The 18,065-nt window shown below is 43.7% G+C and overlaps 1 protein-coding gene across 4 annotated transcripts in view; it reads right to left on the bottom strand.

Moving 5' to 3' along the window:
• Positions 1-18,065, bottom strand: part of LOC119979077 (ubinuclein-1-like) — an 85,569-nt gene that overhangs the window by 5,408 nt on the left and 62,096 nt on the right. For all 4 annotated transcript variants that reach the window (XM_038821072.1, XM_038821073.1, XM_038821074.1 and 1 more), the window contains 5 exons: positions 17,158-17,301; positions 13,088-13,138; positions 11,672-11,714; positions 7,544-8,788; positions 3,953-4,223 (listed from right to left, as the gene is read on the bottom strand). In XM_038821072.1, coding sequence (XP_038677000.1) covers positions 3,953-4,223; positions 7,544-8,788; positions 11,672-11,714; positions 13,088-13,138; positions 17,158-17,301 — 1,754 coding nt within the window. The remainder of the gene's footprint in view (positions 1-3,952; positions 4,224-7,543; positions 8,789-11,671; positions 11,715-13,087; positions 13,139-17,157; positions 17,302-18,065) is intronic.

Raw genomic sequence — 18,065 nt, 5'->3', positions numbered from 1 at the left:
TAAGTATTTATCCATTAACTCTGCTGCATTTCCACAATAAATGCTTAAAACAAATTGACTGTGGAGTTTCACTGCTGTATATTTTGAGAGAAAGACTTGCATTCATACAGCACCTTTCTCAGGACATTCAAAGTCTTTTTAGCGAGTTAAGTACTTTCTGAAGTGTAGTCACTGCAGAAAACACTGCAGCCAATATGCACAAACAATGTGCGATAATGACCAGAGAGCTTGTTTTTTGTGATGTTGGGTGAGGGATTGATATTGGCCGGGACTCCGGGGACAATTTCCCGAATTGTCTTCGAAGTAGAGCCATGAGATATTTCAAGTCTACCCGAGTGCATAGACAGATAAACATCTTTTCCAAAAGGCAGTAACCTCCAATAGTAGTACGGCATTCCACTAATACGGCACTAGAGCATCAGCCTACATTTGTGTGCTCAAGTCTCTGGAATGGGACTTGAACCCACAACCTTCTGACTCGAGAGGCCAGAGTGCTACCAATTGAATGCAGGGCTAACACTCAATGTAAGGTGCAATAAATACCGTAAATTCCATTCAGTCCCCATACACAGCAGGCATCTTCTTGATCAGTTTTCCCACTCACTTTTGCTCAGGAAATCAGGTGTCATTATTGCACATATTAACAAAACAGTACAAATGATTAACCTTACAGAATAATATTTTTGTAAAAACTAATTTTCAGAGACCTGTCCCTCTCTTGAGAAATTCCGGATTAAAGTTCCCAAGGAACCCGTGAGCCATGCCATCAGCTAAAGTTTTTCTTATTCATTCATGGGATGTGGGTGCCGCTGACTAGGTCAGCATTTAATGTCCATCCCAATTCCCTCGAAAGGGTGGTGGTCAGCTGCCTTCTTGAACCGCTGCAGCCCATGTATAGGTACACCCATGGTGCTGTGAGGAAGGGAATTTCAGGATTTTGATCCAGCGACAGTGAAGGAACGGTGATATGTTTCCGAGTCAGGTTGGCAAATGCAGGCAGTCAAACTCGGGGGCGCAACCTGCGGGTGGGTCACGGGGCTGTCCGTCACAGCGCTCCAGATCGCGCAAATCTGCGTGCAACAGCCGGCTGCAAGCAGCCTTCAAAATGGCCACGAACATGTAAAAAAAATGTGGCCGCACTGCGCATGCGTGCCCGATCATGATCTGGCACGCATGCGCAGTGCGCCAGTTTAAAAAAAAAGGTTGCAGCCTTTTCTTTTACAAGTTCGGGGCGGGGGGGGGGGGGGGGGGTCATATAGACACCACCACAAGGCCTGGATTCTCTACATGATCTGGGAGGACAGATGTACGAATATCAGTGTCCTTTCAGGAGCCAAAAGCACCACCATTGAGGCCACGGACATCTAAACCAACTCTGCTGGACTGGCCACTTGCTTAGGATGCCAGAGTCCTGATTGCCAAGGCAAATCATCTCCGCCGAGCTCAACAAAGGCTCCCAAAGAGGAGGACGAGAAAAGAAGAGCTTCAAAGGCACCCTGAATGCGTACCTTAATAAATGAACATAGATGTCAACACCTGGGGGACCATTGCTCAGAAGAACCTCTGATTGGAGGGACATAGTTCTTAGAGAACACCCGATGGCAAAAGGAGGTCTCGAAAAGGAGCCAGAGAAAGAAATACCAGCGATCTCAAGTCCAAGGAAACACCTGACAAGTGCGTGGTCGGAGATGTAGCTCTAGGATTGGGCTCATCAACAGAACTAAAGACCAGTGGCATGGAGACTTTTAGGTGGACAATCATACTCGTTAGCGAGCGATTGCTCAAGGAAAGTTTTATAGGGAATGAGTTTTTAAAAATTAGTTTATGGGACATGGGCATCGCTGGCTAAGTTTGCATTTATTGCCCACCCAATTGCCCTTGGAGAAGGCATTTGAAGAGGCTGAAGAAGCCATGGCGAATTGCAGTAGTGCATCCTGTAGATGGCACATACTGCCACCACCATACATCAGTGGTGGAGGGAGTGAATGTTTAAATTGGTGGATGGAGTGTCAATCAATCTTTGTCCTGAATGGTGTTGAGCTTCTTGAGTGTTTCTGCAGCTGATCCAGGGAAGTGGATAATATCCCCCTCCCCAAAAGACACTGATGCTGGTGGGGTAGGGCCAAACATACCAAAGTCAGCAGTTGCCATACATCAGCCAAATTACAGAGTCATTACAGCAATGCTTGATGTGAACCAAAGATGAGTAATGGGCTTACATTTTAACAATGCTAAAAGTAGCTCCTATCCCAGGGGACATCCTTTATCCCTTTTTGACTTGTCAAATGCCCAGTACCCATGACTCTCCTCATAACTCATGAACTTTGACACATTGCGGCAGATGTTCCTCCACCCACCGTGGATTTTTGGATCTTGGAACTCTTCAGGAGCACAAAATTCCAGCGACAGGTTATCTACTGTCTTTTAAACAGATGCGTCCAAATTCACTCAGTGGTGCTCAGCAGTAGCAGACTCTAATTACCCTCGGCAAGACCCAAAGTTTATGCAGCAGCAAGCAAACTCAGGAACCAGCCTTAAACAAACTTAATACATTGCATTTTACGTAGGCATATGAATTTTGTGTTTAGAACAGCACATTCTCTGACTTACCGTAAGCAATGCCATGACAGGTTTCTTAGCAAAACATTAAAATTGTACATCAAAAGCCTTAACACCACATTTCAAAATGAAACACCCTGTTGCAGGTACAAAATTATTTTTTTTAAGCACTATGGCTTCACAGTTTTTTAATCCCAATTTCGATTCCTGCTTGGGTCACTGTCTGTGCAGTCTGCACGTTCGCCCCATGTCTGCATGGTGTCCTCTGGGTGCTCCGATTTCCCCCCACAAGTCCCGAAAGACATGCTTGTTAGGTGAATTGGACATTCTGACTCCAAGGTTATGAATGGTCTGGTTCAGATTCAGACAATTTCTAAAGAGAGGAATGGAGGAGCCCTGGGAACAAGAGTGAGGTCAGGGACTGGTTTTACTCTTCCCAATATTTAGTTGGAGGAAGTTTTTGCTCATGTAGTCCTGGATGTCAGGCAAGCAGTCCATCAATTTAGAGACAATGGCAAGTGGGGGAGTCGAAAGTGCAGCGTAGTATAAAGCTGGGTGCCGTTAACATACATGTGGAACCCAATGCTTTTGGATGATGTTGCCGAGGTGTCTTCAATAGAAAATGCATGGGATGTGGGCTGTGCCAGCACTTTTTGCTCATCCCTAACTGCCTTGAACCAAGTGGCTATTCAGTGGACAGTTTAAGAGTCATCTACATTGTTGTGTGTCTGAAGTCACATATTGGCCAGACCGGGGAAGAATGGCAGATTTCTCTCCTAAAATGACATTAGCAAACCAGGTGGATTTTTATGACAATTGACAATGGTGTTGTTTCATTATCATTAGACTTTCAATTCAAAATGTATTTTTGTTCAATTCAAATTTCATCACCTGTCGTTGTGGGATTTGAACCTGGGTCTTGGGGCACTACACTGGTTCTCTGGATTACTCATCTCGTGACAGTACCACTAGGCCACTTCCCCTTTGTCAATGATTTGAATATGTCATGCAATACTAACATTTGATAATATGTTTGGGAATAAATGACTTGGGAGTTACTGATTCCAACAGTTCACAGAAGGGGAATCAACAATGGTGCTATTACTAAAGCACGTGTGATTTTAACAGCATGCGTCTGGGTTTAACCAAGCCGATTTGTTCAATCGGCACTGATCGGATCATCAGCACTTACCTTCAATACACTAATATTCGCCATAGAAACAGTAGCAAATTTAAGAATAACCATTTTTATTACTTCTTAATATGCTCTCTAAATTTTGAAGGGAATGATATTCTCTACTTCACTCCTGTAAATGCTGCCAAAGAATTGTGTTGTACGAGATCTCCCAACAACAAGGTCCACCCTTCAAAATCTCCAGAACGTACAACTTACTATGTGCAAGGCCATGGTGGAATGTTCCTGGGGCAGGTCCTGTGACTATTGCATCTGTTGATACAGCAGATTTTGGTGTAGAGTCTGAGCCTAATGTTAAAACCGTGGGAAACGTAAAGTGCATAGGAACAATGCCTGGGATCATCCCGAGTGAGGCTTGGCTCAGGGTTGCTGAAGTTATTTTCTGGTTTGCTGCATTAAAGGAAGGTGACAGAAGACTCAAAGATGGAGAGCTGGCGAGTAACGCTGCTCCTGTGGTAGCCTGTAGAGACTAAGACAGAAAATATCAACATAAATGCCGATGTTAAGACAGTATTTAAAATTTTAATTCAATTAAAGCTTAATTTAACCTGGATTACATACCATGATTTTTATAGTTTGAAAGCAATGCAATATAAGCATACTTGATATTGTGTAATAGCACCTGAAAATAATTGGTTAACAGGTCTATAATTTAAGTAACCCAATAAATAAATGGCATTTCATTTCGGTAGTGAAAATGTTTGGACAGCATGGTCATCTTTCATATTAGGTTCTATCAGACAGCACAGGTCCATACTCGAGCTGTATATCGGTATAATACCTTGTTAATTCTCAAATAAGCCTTGATCCAAACATGGACAGAAGAGTTGAAATAAAAAGGTGAGGGCAGAGTGACTGCCCTTACATCAGGCCGCATTTGACTAAGTGTAGCATCAAAGAGCCCTAGCAAAACTCAAGTTAATGGGAATCAGAGGGAAAACTCTCCTCTGGTCATTCATACTTAACACAAAGGTTGTGGTTGTTGGAGGTCAATCATTTCAGTCCCAAATAAATCACTGGAGAATTCAGTCCCAACCATTTTCAGCTGTTTCATCAATGACTTTCCCTCCAACATACGGTCAAAAGATATTCTGGGAAGGGAGTTGCCACTGACCAGAAACTGGACTAGCCACGTAAATATTTTAGCTACAAGAGCAGAGCAGAGGCTGGGAATCCTGTGGCCAGTAATTCACCTCCTGACTGCCCAAAGCCTGTCCACAATCAGGAGTGTGATGGAATACTCTCCACTTGACTGGATGAGTGCAGCTCCAACAAAGAAGCGCAACACCATCCACAAGGCAGCTCGCTTGATTGGCACCCCATCCACAAACATCCACTCACTCCAGCACCGGCACTGACACATAGTAGCAGTCATGATTACCTCTACATGATGCACCAAGGTTCCTTAGGCAGCATCCACGACTACTACCATCTAGAAACACCACCGCCTGGAGGTTCCCCGTTCTCTCCCCCCCCCCCCCCCCCCCCCAAGTTACCCAGCATCCTCACTTAGAAATATATCGTCATTTCTTAACTGTCGCTGGGTCAAAATTCTTCAACTCCCTCTCCAACAGCAAAGTAGAAGCACTTACACCATATGGTTTTCAGCAGGTCAGCACCACCTTAAGGGCAATTAGGGATGGGCAATAAATGCTGGCCTGGTCAGCGAGACCCACATTCCATGAATGAATAGAAGAGGGGACGTTTGCTGATGATTGTACTAATGTTCAGCATTATACACAACTCCTCAGATATTGAAGCTGTCTGTGCCCATATGCAGCAAGACCTGGGCAATAATCAGGCTTGGGCAGATATGTGACTAGAAACATTTGTGACATGTAACTGCAGACAGTGATTATCTCCAACAAGAATTTAACCAGCTAACCAAGATCCCTCCCTCTCTCTCTCTCTCCCCCCCCCCCCCCCCTCTTCCCCCCCCCCCCCCCCCCCCCCCCCCCGCTCCCTCCCAACCAACAACATATTGGGGGTTACCACTGGCCAAAACCTGAACCCAGCCATATAAATATGGTGGCTACGAGAGGCCAAGCTGGGAATTCTGCAAATCGACTCCTGACTCCCCAAAGCCAGTCCACCATCAACAAGGCACAAGTCAGAAATGGGACAGCATATTTTCCCCTTGCCTGGGTGAGTGCAGCTCCAACAATACTCAAAGAAGGTCAACACCATCCAGGGCAAAGCCGCCCGCTTGATTGGCACCCCGTCTACCACCTTAAACATTCACTCCCTCCACCACTGATGCATAGCAGCAGCAGGGTGTACCATCTGACAGGATGCACTGCAACAATTCAACAAGCCTCTTTTGATAACACCTTCCAAACCCAGAACGTCTACAACCTAAAAGGACAAGGGCAACAGATGCAGCACGGGGACACCATCAGTCCATTTCCCTTCAAGACAAACCATCCTGGCTTGGTACTATGACGTTCCTTCACGGTCACTGGGTCAAAAGTGAACCAGAAGGATTTTTACTGCAGCTGGTGATAGTTTTGTGCCACCATTACCAAGGCCAGCTTTCAATTTCATATTTTCTTTCCTTTTATCCAACTGAATTTAAATTGCATCAGTGGCCATGTGCTTAAGGCACATATTTAGCCTGGGCCTCCCGATTACTAGCCCTGTGACATATCACTGTGCCACCATCTCCCTGTCAGTATTAAGTCGCATTAGTAAAAGAAAATTGAATGCAATTTGAGAGGGGTAACTCTTGTAACAATGCCCTTGGTGTTTTTGCATTCGTCTCAACCTAAAAGCAGATTACGTAACACACGGAATTAACATTTGCTTAATTTTACCTTGAGAAATTTAAGAGAAAGGAGGAAACTGATTGCCTCATGCTTTGAAAAGATTACAGTGAAAACTTTGCTGCTAATCACTTTTTGTGCGTCTTTTTAGGTCAAGTAGATTACACGATTCAACAACATTTTTGAAAGTCAAAGCTAATTATTATCTGTAACAGAGATCCGAAATGTGCATATGGGCTGCATTTAGGATGATCAACAACATAACACTTAACAAATTCCAGAACCCAGGGCCTCGACAGCTGTAGGGGAAACCACCAACGGTGAAACAAGGACCAGAATCTGAAAATTAAACTGAAACACCACAACCTAAGCCAAACTACACAGCACGTTGTTTTTCTTTACATTGAGCCAAATATCACGTTGGATGTTATCATGGCAGAAGAATGCCTCAGCGTGTACATGCATCATGAATTAAGTGAAGCAATTCAGAATGGCAATCTTAATTCAGCTTTATAACTCTTAAATGACTGGAAATATTGGCAAAAACATTAGCAGATGTAAGCAGAAAACCTCCGCAGGTCCACAGGTCAGTCTCCTCCAACTGCTGAATATGGTCTTATAGGAACGAGGTATAACTGTATATAGGCCAATTGCTTGATTCTTACAGGCTAGAGAAAAGACCAGAGTTAAGGAAGAATATCGGCGAGATAGGGCTTGTATGTGAGAATGAAACACCCAACTTTTTAACCATTCTCTGGTTTCTGAAAGTAAACATTTCGGAAAAATAAAATCTTGAGACTATACATGATCCAATGTACAAAATGACCAGGAGACAACTTTAATCTGAATAAGTGGTAACTGCTGGCCTAACCTAAATAATTGGAAAAGCAGCAAACAACAGAATATTCAAAATGCAATTAAATCCAAACCGTACACTAAACTATATTATTTTAATCCCTCCTTTCCAACAGTTATTAAACCCATGTATATTTTAAGAATAAATCCATACATTTCTGTTTACACTCACCAGAATTGCTCCCGAGGCTGTGGAACTATTAACAGCTGAAGATTTAAGAGAAGATGTTAGTAGTTTAGCTACACCCTGTGTGCCACTACTTGAATCTCCATTACTACCTCCTGGAGGGGCGACTAGAGTAAGTTTCTGAGAAATTGAAGGCTTCTTTACATTGATATTAGGTGACTGCCGATTTAACACCTGTCCTGAAGATGGAGACTGTCTATTTAAATGACAACTACTGGACGCAGAAGTTTGAATACTTGATACGTTCTGAGTAGGGCTACTGGAAGGGATAGAATGCTTAGTTGTTGTGACAACAGTCATCGGAGACTTGAAGGTTTGATTTGCAGAGCTCTGACAGTTGGTATGTTTTGCTGTACAACTGACAGAAGTAACTGAAGTGCCAAGCGTTCTGTGAGGGCTGGGAGAAGTCTGTATATTGCTTGCTAAAGACGATGAGACAGAATGAAAATTTTGAGTCTTTGTTGAGGTTTTTAGGTGCTGAATTAATGGCCGTTGTTGCAATTGACTAGTAGCTTTAGTCTGAGAACAGCTTTGCAGTTTGCTTATGCTAAAAGATGGTGATGACATGAAGTTTTTCTGATGTGAGCTGGTCTGATGGTACTGTTTCACAGCCTGTGTCGACACCTGGTTTTGAACTTGGGACTGCGATGTACGTTGCACACAAAGATGCTTCGGCTTATTTTGGTGAGTCTCTGCAAAACCTTTGCTGTTTGCTGAAGAAATGTTTTTAAAGGCAGTGATGAGGCTAGTGGTACTTTCCAAAGTCCTTTCCTGAGACAACTGTCCCAAAGCTAATGCCTGTTCAGCTAAAAGATTGAGAGGTGAATGTGACTGAGCAGCAGGCGATGGAGCGGAAGAGGGAGCGGGAACCTTTTGCACAAGTTTCTTCTCTGATGACACTGCTACCGTTACTTTGTCACTCGATGAATTTGATACTAAAGAACTGAAGTTCTTGGTGCCTCCTGCAGCATCATTGAGAGCAGCCAGTGCGACAGACACATCTTCCAGAGAAGGCTGGTTATTGGGTAGATCATCATCGAGGGAATCGTCTAAACTGAATGACTGAGGGGTTGTCGTATCACTGGAACTCTGAGCAGCACTGGAGGAAACTGAGACATTAATTGGAGTGATAGGTGGAGTGCATGATCCTTGCACGGTGGAACCAGCGTTACTGCAATGAATTGGGGTACTTGCTTGCTGCAATTTCCGTTCAGTTTTGAGCATCTGATCCTGTAAAAGAAAAAAATGCATTCACGTTCAACCCCTTAAAAAGACAAATTCATATTGCGTTGCATTCCTCGCTGTAATGTCGTTTGTCAAACTACTTTTCTTTTCACTACTTCTTTGAATTTTATTCATTTCCAAAATAGAGTCGATTATTTAAACTTGTACATAAGAAAGGGACTTTATTTGCTGCAGAGATTGGACATTTTGTTACTTGAAAAGGCTGCGCAGAGGCACAGTTTGGCCTGCAAATTGTGTGGAGGTGGATTAGTAACTAACATTTTGCAACTCTGAAAAGCTGCTGTAAAAAATATAGTTCATCAAGCAAACTATAACCAGTAATTCTTTTTCAATGCCACATCTAAAGAATAAAGTAATCCCCCTCAGTACAAAGGGCATTCTGCATTTTTATTTCTCCATTCGAGTTGTTTAGGGCACCAAAGGCGCAACCAAAGATTATGGCTGGAATTCTCCGACCGTTAGGATTCTGTGTTTCCGTTGGCAGAGCACCCCCACCATTGTGTTTCCCGGCAGCGTGGGGTGTCTTCAATGGGACGTCCTATTGACAGCGGCTGGAACAGAGGATACAGCCACCAGCAAACGATGCACCACCTAGAAACACAGTTGCTGGACCGGTGAATCCAGTGCTGTAGTCCCATTTGGCTGTTCTAAATTTGCAAACAATTTCTAATTTGTCCCCCTACCCCAAGAATATCCCGAGGAAAAGGGAATTGCTATTTCAACTAATAAAAGAATCCCACAGCCTGGATACCCATTCGGAGTTCTCTGCTACCAATCATCTACAGTCTCCCTCGTTGACATACGACTTCCCTTTCTTGGCCTTTTGGCTAAGATGAACGTGGGATCAGGTGTAATGCCTGGATCTGGTATGTCTCTCTTGTGGAGACCATGAATTGGATTCAATTTGAATTTGAATTGGTTTTTGGAGCAGGCAAGGAGCTGGATTAGGGGTTTGCACCTGTCCACATTGAGCCCTGGCTTTGTAACTCAGAAAAGGTAATAAATAAAAAAAACTGGTGATTTTTATCGGGCCTTTGGCTATGGAGCAATAATTAGCCTTTTCTTTGAATATTCCTTACTACACTGCACATTAAAGAGGTTTACAAAACCAATGTGCAAACGATGACTGAATGGATGCAACAAAAGGCTAATGTATAATGGGAAAGGCCATGTTTGGTAAGAAGACAGCTGCTAACCAGAAAGCTGAATAAATAACTCCCTTATTTGCACGGATGAAAAACTTGGGCCTTGCAGAAAGAAGAATCCAACTTGCTAAATAGCTTTGAAATGTGGGTTTGAAGGAGAATGGAAAGGATCAGATGGAGAAAAAGTAACAAAGTGCTGAGGAGATTGAATGAAAAAAAAATTTGATTATAACATAATTAGGAAAAAAGGAGAGAGACTGGGACCGGAATTCTCTGGCCGTTGCGATTCACTTTTCCTGCCGACAATACACTTCTGCCAGCAGGTTTCCTGGCGGTGCGGAGTGGCTACAATGGAAAATCCCATTGACAAGCGGCGGGAAAATATAATCCTGCCTCCAGCGAATGGCGCGCTGCCGAGAAGCACGAGTGGCTGGGGGACTGGAGAATCCAGTCCTGGGTTTCTCTGAGAAACATAGACTTTTCCCCTTTATTCTTGCACAGATGTAGATGCCACTGGCAAAGCCAGTATTTGCTGCCCCTCCTTAATTGCCCTTGAACTGAGTGGATTGCTGGGCAATTTCAGAGGGCAGTTAAAAGTCAACCACACAGCCGTGGGTCTGGAGCCACAGGTAGGCCAGGCCAGGTAAGCTCGGCAGATTTCCTTCCCAAAAGGATAGTAGTGACCCAGATGGGGTTTCACAACAATCGATACGAATTGCCATGGCTGCCATTACTGAGGCTAACTTTACATTGCAGATTTATTGATTGAACTCGTATTCCACCAGCTGCCATGATGGGATTTGAACTCATGTGGCCAGAGCATTAGGATTACGAACCCAGTAACATCGCCACTGTGTCACCGTCTGCCCGTAACACTTGTAGAAGACATGACGGAGGGAACGTTGGATGGCTTGAAAATTGGAGGAAGTTATTGCCAAATATAAAGAATGGCACGGAATAGAGAGAAGTGGGATTATTCTAAGCCAAGGACCTGTCTTTGGGCATAGCACACATGATGATGCTGATGAATGCTTACTGAAGCGAAAGTAAGCCCAAAACTACATTTAATTAATTGTTCAGAAGTCCTTGCTAAATAATCTACGTTTATATTGGATTTTGTGTTTGTGCCAAAGTAAAGTGTCCCAATGCTGCAGAATACATTTCTATATGTAGAGCCAAGATAACATTCTCCCAGCTCAGATGCTAGATGGAACAGGCCCAGAGTCAAATGACTGAATCATAGAACATAGAACAGTACAGCACAGAACAGGCCCTTCGGCCCTCGATGTTGTGCCGAGCAATGATCACCCTACTTAAACCCACGTAACCCCGTAACCCAACAATCCCCCCATTAACCTTACACTACGGGCAATTTAGCATGGCCAATCCACCTAACCCGCACATCTTTGGACTGTGGGAGGAAACCGGAGCACCCGGAGGAAACCCACGCACACACGGGGAGGACGTGCAGACTCCACACAGACAGTGACCCAGCCGGGAATCGAACCTGGGACCCTGGAGCTGTGAAGCATTGATGCTAACCACCATGCTACCGGTTAATTAGTTAGAAATTCAATTTCTTTCATTTGTCCCATCTCAGGAACTATCATTGTAAAAAAATGATTCAGACAATTGTGATAAAGGAGTCAAATGCCTAAGGATTACTTGCCAATAAAATATATTTCAATTGTGGATCTCGTCCCAATACACCGGTGGCACTTACCTTTGTTTTAGTCTTTGGGGCAGCAATGACTTTCTTCTTCGTTCTAGATTAAAACGCAATCAATGTTAAGTTTGCAGTTATCTGTATCTTAGTACTTCCACAGCACAATGCCAAATATAATGATCAATGTAATGGTTCAACGTTAAAAATTGTGCTCTGCGTATAATTCTGCTGAATGGACCTGGAGATTGGCAGGGAGCTTCAATACTTCTGTGAGGGAGGGCTGAAAACTGGAACACCAAGAACATAACAGGAGGAGACCGTACTCAATATATTCAATAATGGCACACACCCCATTCTACTTTACCTGTTCAGTTCCAGTTCCAATCTTGGATGCTTATATGAGATCACCTCTCATTCTTTTAAACTCCAACGGGTACAGGGTACAATTTACTCTGCCTCTCATTCCAAGTCAGCCCTCTCATCCCAGGTGCCGTTCTAGTGAACCTCTGCTGTATTGCCTCCAAGGGGAATGCACAGCAGGTTCCAGGCCAGGTAGAGTGGGTAAAATATCTGGGACGGATGTTTCACACAAGGAAGATGGGAGACGGGAGAGGGGAAATGGAATACTAGAGCAGCAACTTAAAATGGTTTGAATTCACCCCCCCTCCCCCAACCAAATTTATGTCACATTGCCTGTACTGAGCAATATAGGGATCTGACTGGTCATAGTATCAGATGGGTGAACAAGGCCGTTTTTCTGCAATAATGTGGCACTACAATATTACGCACAAAATGAGCAGTTTTGGTCTTTGGTGGTGCTCCAAAGAATCATAGAATTTACAGTGGAGGCCATTCGGCCCTACATGTCTGCACCGGTCTTTGCAAAGAGCACCCTATTTAAGCCCATGTCTCTACCCTACCCCATAACCCCACCTAATGTTTTGGATACGAAGGGGCAATTTAGCGTGGCCAATCGACCTAAACAGCACATCTTTGGACTGTGGGAGGAAACCGGAGCACCCGGAGGAAACCCACGCACACACGAGAGAAAGTGCAAACTCCACATAGACAGTCACCTGGGGCTGGAATTGAACCCGAGTCCTAGAAATTGAGAGGCAGCAGTGCTAACCACTGCGCCACCGTGCTGCCCAAGAACTGGACTTCAGTGGAATGAAAATAAGGCAGTTCTATAAAGAGCTAGTAAGTCATACCTTAAGTCACACCATCAGATCACCGTCCAGGCAGTTAACATGAAAATCTATTTCAACAGTGTCGTTAAAAAAGTGTTTGTGTCTTAGAATATGAATGACTTAATTTAATTTAAATTCTAATTTAATTTAAATATGTTAGACGACATTTTAACATTCCACAAGGTTCTCTCAGTAGGATGAGCAGATATGTTACTGAAGCTGCTTGCACTGGGGGAAAAAAGGGCAGCAAATACATAGCGGCAGTAAAACTGCAAATACTCACGGTATTGAGGTGACATGAACATGTACTTTCCTGCTTTCTTTGAATAATGTTCTGTTGAGGAAAAGCAAATCTAAATATATTGCGTTTTTTTGTTTATTGTTTATCCCATGTGGAGCCTGTAACAATCCTTTAAACAATCGTTGCCATGTTGCAATCATAGAACATAGAAAAACACAGCACAGAACAGGCCCTTCGACCCACGATGTTGTGCCGAACCTATGTCCTAGATTAATCATAGATTATCATAGAATTTACAGTGCAGGAGGCCATTTGGCCCATCGAGTCTGCACCGGCTCTTGGAAAGAGCACCCAACCCAAGGTCAACACCTCCACCCTATCCCCATAACCCAGTTACCCCACCCAACACGAAGGGCAATTTTGGACACTAAGGGCAATTTATCATGGACAATCCACCTAACCTGCACATCTTTGGACTGTGGAATGAAACCGGAGCACCCGGAGGAAACCCACGCACACACGGGATGTGCAGACTCCGCAGACAGTGACCCAAGCCAGAATCGAACCTGGGACCCTGGAGCTGTGAAGCAATTGTGCTATCCACAATGCTACCGTACTGCCCTTAAGAACAAATTAATCTACACTCCATCATTCTACCGTAATCCATGTACCTATCTAATAGCCACTTGAAGGTCTCTAATATTTCCGACTCAACTACTTCCACAGGCAGTGCATTCCATGCCCCCACTACTCCTCTGGGTAAAGAACCTACCTCTGACATTCCCCCCTATATCTTCCACCATTCACCTTAAATTTATGTCCCCTTGTAATGGTCTGTTCCACCCGTGGAAAAAGTCTCCGACTGTCTACTCTATCTATTCCCCTGATCATCTTATAAACCTCCATCAAGTCGCCCCTCATCCTTCTCCTAGCACCCTCAACCTTTCCTCGTATGACCTACTCTCCATTCCAGGCAACATCCTGGTAAATCTCCTTTGCACCTTTTCCAAAGCTTCCACATCCTTCCTAAAATGAGGCGACCAGAACTGCACACAGTACTCCAAATGTGGCCGTACCAAGGTTTTGTACAGCTGCATCATCACCTCACGGCTCTTAAATTCAATCCCTCTGCTAACGAACGCTAGCACACCATAGGCCTTCTTCACAGCTCTATCCACTCGAGTGGCAACTTTCAAAGATCTATGAACATAGACCCCAAGATCTCTCTGCTCCTCCACATTGCCAAGAACCCTACCGTTAACCCTGTATTCCGCATTCATATTTGTCCTCCCAAAATGGACAACCTCACACTTGTCAGGGTTAAACTCCATCTGCCACTCTCAGCCCAGCTCTGCATCCTATCTATGTCTCTTTGCAGCCGACAACAGCCCTCCTCACTATCCACAACTCCACCAATCTTTGTATCATCTGCAAATTTACTGACCCACCCTTCAACTCCCTCATCCAAGTCATTAATGAAAATCACAAACAGCAGAGGACCCAGAACTGATCCCTGCGGTACGCCACTGCTAACTAGGCTCCAGGCTAAATATTTGCCATCCACCACCACTCTCTGACTTCTATTGGTTAGCCAGTTAGTTATCCAACTGGCCAAATTTCCCACTATCCCATGCCTCCTTACTTTCTGCATAAGCCTACTATGGGGAACCTTATCAAATGCTGTACTAAAATCCATGCACACCACATCCACTGCTTTACCTTCATCCACGTGCTTGGTCACCTCCTCAAAGAATTCAATAAGACTTGTACGGCAAGACCTACCCCTCACAAATCCGTGCTGACTATCCCTAATCAAGCAGTGTCTTTCCAGATGCTCAGAAATCCTATCCCTCAGTACCCTTTCCATTACTTTGCCTACCACCGAAGTAAGACTAACTGGCCTGTAATTCCCAGGGTTATCCCTATTCCCTTTTTTGAACAGGGGCACAACATTCGCCACTCGCCAATCCCCTGGTACCACCCCTGTTGACAGTGAGGATGAAAAGATAATTGCCAATGGCTCTGCAATTTCATCTCTTGCTTCCCATAGAATCCTTGGATATATCCCGTCAGGCCCGGGGGACTTGTCTATCCTCAAGTTTTTCAAAATGCCCAACACATCTTCCTTCCTAACAAGTACTAATTTGAGCTTACCAGTCTGTTTCACACTGTGCTCTCCAACAATATGGCCCCTCTCGTTTGTAAATACTGAAGAAAAGTACACGTTCAAGACCTCTCCTATCTCTTCAGACTCAATACACAATCTCCCGCTACTGCCCTTGATTGGACCTACCCTCGCTCTAGTCATTCTCATATTTCTCACATATGTGTAAAAGGCCTTGGGGTTTTCCTTATCCTACCCGCCAAAGATTTTTCATGCCCTCTCTTAGCTTTCCAAATCCCTTTCTTCAGTTCCCTCCTGGCTATCTTGTATCCCTCCAGCGCCCTGTCTGAAACTTGTTTCCTCAGCCGTACATAAGTCCCCTTCTTCCTCTTAACAAGACATTCAACGTCTCTCGTCAACCTCACTCGACCATCGCTTCCCTGCCTGACAGTGACATACGTATCAAGGACACGCAGTACCTGTTCCTTGAACAAGTTCCACATTTCACTTGTGTCCTTCCCTGACAGCCTATGTTCCCAACTTATGCACTTCAATTCTTGTCTGACACCATCGTATTTACCCTTCCCCCAATTGTAAACCTTGCCCTGTTGCAAGCACCTATCCCTTTCCATTACTAAAGTGAAAGTCACAGAATCACCAGCAGAAATTATCTTTCAAGTAATTTCTAACTAAGTGTCTACACTGGAGATACTGGGCGAGCAGAAAACTAACTGGGAGATTCAGCTAATGAACAAACTGCAGAATCATTATTAAATCTTAACATTTTTAAATTTGTAGCCTGCAATCCTGAACAGGTGCTTATACGGTTAGAAAAATGAATTTGTGAAAATGTTTAATAGAAGCGGTTATTCTTGTAGTTGTCCCTGAAAGTTACAGACTGTTTCGCTCCAAAAGTACAGCCTGACTGGTGGAGTATTTGCAGAATTTTCTGTTTATATGCTCAAAGATTTATTTAAAGTCTCAAAGCTTTTCTTCTTTTGTGGCAACTACACCAAAATAATCAGGAAGGCATATATGATGCAGCTTACAGCTTCATTTTCCTTTTAGTTCGTACATGCCATTGATGCAGAACAACAAGTAGGGAATAGCATTTGATACTTTTGAGAAAAATACACTGTGGTGAACAGCAGCTCAGAAGTTTAGGAACAAAACTGACATTCAGTTTTAGAAGACTATAGACATAATTTTAAGGAGGCCATGCGATAGGATCAATGTATATGTAACCATCTAAATCTTGGTGACCGTTTCATTTTGCGAGAGTACAAAATGAGTTTTTTTAAATTTAAAGTACCCAATTCTTTTTTCCCCCCAATTAAAGGGCAATTTAGCGTGGCCAATCCACCTACCCTGCACATCTTTGGGTGGCAGGGATGCGACCCAGGGAGAATGTGTAAACTCCACTCAAGACAGTGATCCAGGGCCGGGATTGAACCCGAGTCTTCAGCGCCGTGAGGCAGGCAGTGCTTACCACTGTGCTACCGTGCAGCCCATAAATGTTAAACGAGATATTAGAGTAGAGTAAAGGCCTACAATTCTTTGATGCTTCGTGGCAGGTACTGATCCAGGGGTACTGATGGGTATATCCTCCTAATTACAGAGTGTGCCCCCATCCACAGCATCGGCGAGACTGCCATGCACCACATGTTGTGAGGACACGCAGGCACACGCACTGTCACGTCATCCTACTTTTGCAGGCACCAGCTGATAGAGAAGCTCTCGTGCCTCTTAATGCTCATTACTCACTCTGTATAGGATATTCATTTAACCAGGAAATACTTAATCTTAGTTGAAACATGTGTTGCTTACAAACTTTCAAATGAACTGATTTCACATTATGGTGCGAGGTTGGCTCATTTATCCATAGGTGCACAGAACACCTGACAGCACAGGTGGGAGTGCTGCATGGGACTATGTTATCAATCTCTAGAACAATGTTAGAGGATCAGCAATGAAGAATGTAAATAAAAAATACACAGTTGCCACACACCTTCCTTGCATCCATCCTTTCGGCCAGAGTGGTCTGACCTCCGATTCAAGAAAAGCCTTTAGGTAGTCTTCCGCAGCTTGGGACTTGTTTCTCTCCTGCTCATAGCAAGCCATTTTTGTCCTCACCACACTACACAGCAAGTCTCTGTATCACAACATAATAAAGAGGTGTAAAAAGGCGGTGGTACAGTATGTTGACATCCCAAGAAGGGCATAGAGTAAGTACCCCAAGAACATCAACCATGTCTCATTTTCTCTTAATTGGTCAGGATTTGCGGTCCAAACAGAAATCAGGATAGAAGTGTTCCGAGCAATTTCATACGCAAGACTTAACACGCTAGCTGATTTATTGTAGTTTTGAAAATGCAACAAGGTTACATAAACTCTCTCACTCATCTTGATTGTGCAAAATCTGGCGAGGTTCCCAGAGAATAGATGGTGGGCGAAATCTCAACTCCAATGTATAATATAAAGGTGATTAATTGCATACTTCTAAATTGTTCATGCATATAAACACCATAATTCTACTTGCTGAATACACTTAAGAGAACATGAAGCAAGCTCAACAGCCTACATTTCCCCTTAACGTGACTGTTTTTGGCTGCAACATATCCAAGATTTGGTCTAGTTTCAGGTTCAAGTCCAGATTCAAGTGTATCCTCTGGCTGCAAAGGGTTATCACAAAATGGGCTCATAGTTTCAAGCACATTTATCATTTGTAAATTCACTACACAAAAGGGACACTAATTCAGCACTGTTTAGCAATTACACGCACAAATAAACCAACAATTGGAAATAACAAACTCCTACAATATAGAGTCCTACCATTTAAAGAATGGTATTGTGGTTAAGGCTCACCACAAGGATGATAACCTGATGGGGTTCAGAGTAATAGAATAAAATGGACAA

The sequence above is a fragment of the Scyliorhinus canicula genome, chromosome 15 (genome assembly GCF_902713615.1).
Source record: "Scyliorhinus canicula chromosome 15, sScyCan1.1, whole genome shotgun sequence".
Lineage (NCBI taxonomy): Eukaryota > Metazoa > Chordata > Chondrichthyes > Carcharhiniformes > Scyliorhinidae > Scyliorhinus > Scyliorhinus canicula.
Note: the sequence above shows the minus strand (reverse complement) of the source record. Positions and strands in the feature narration are given on the sequence as shown.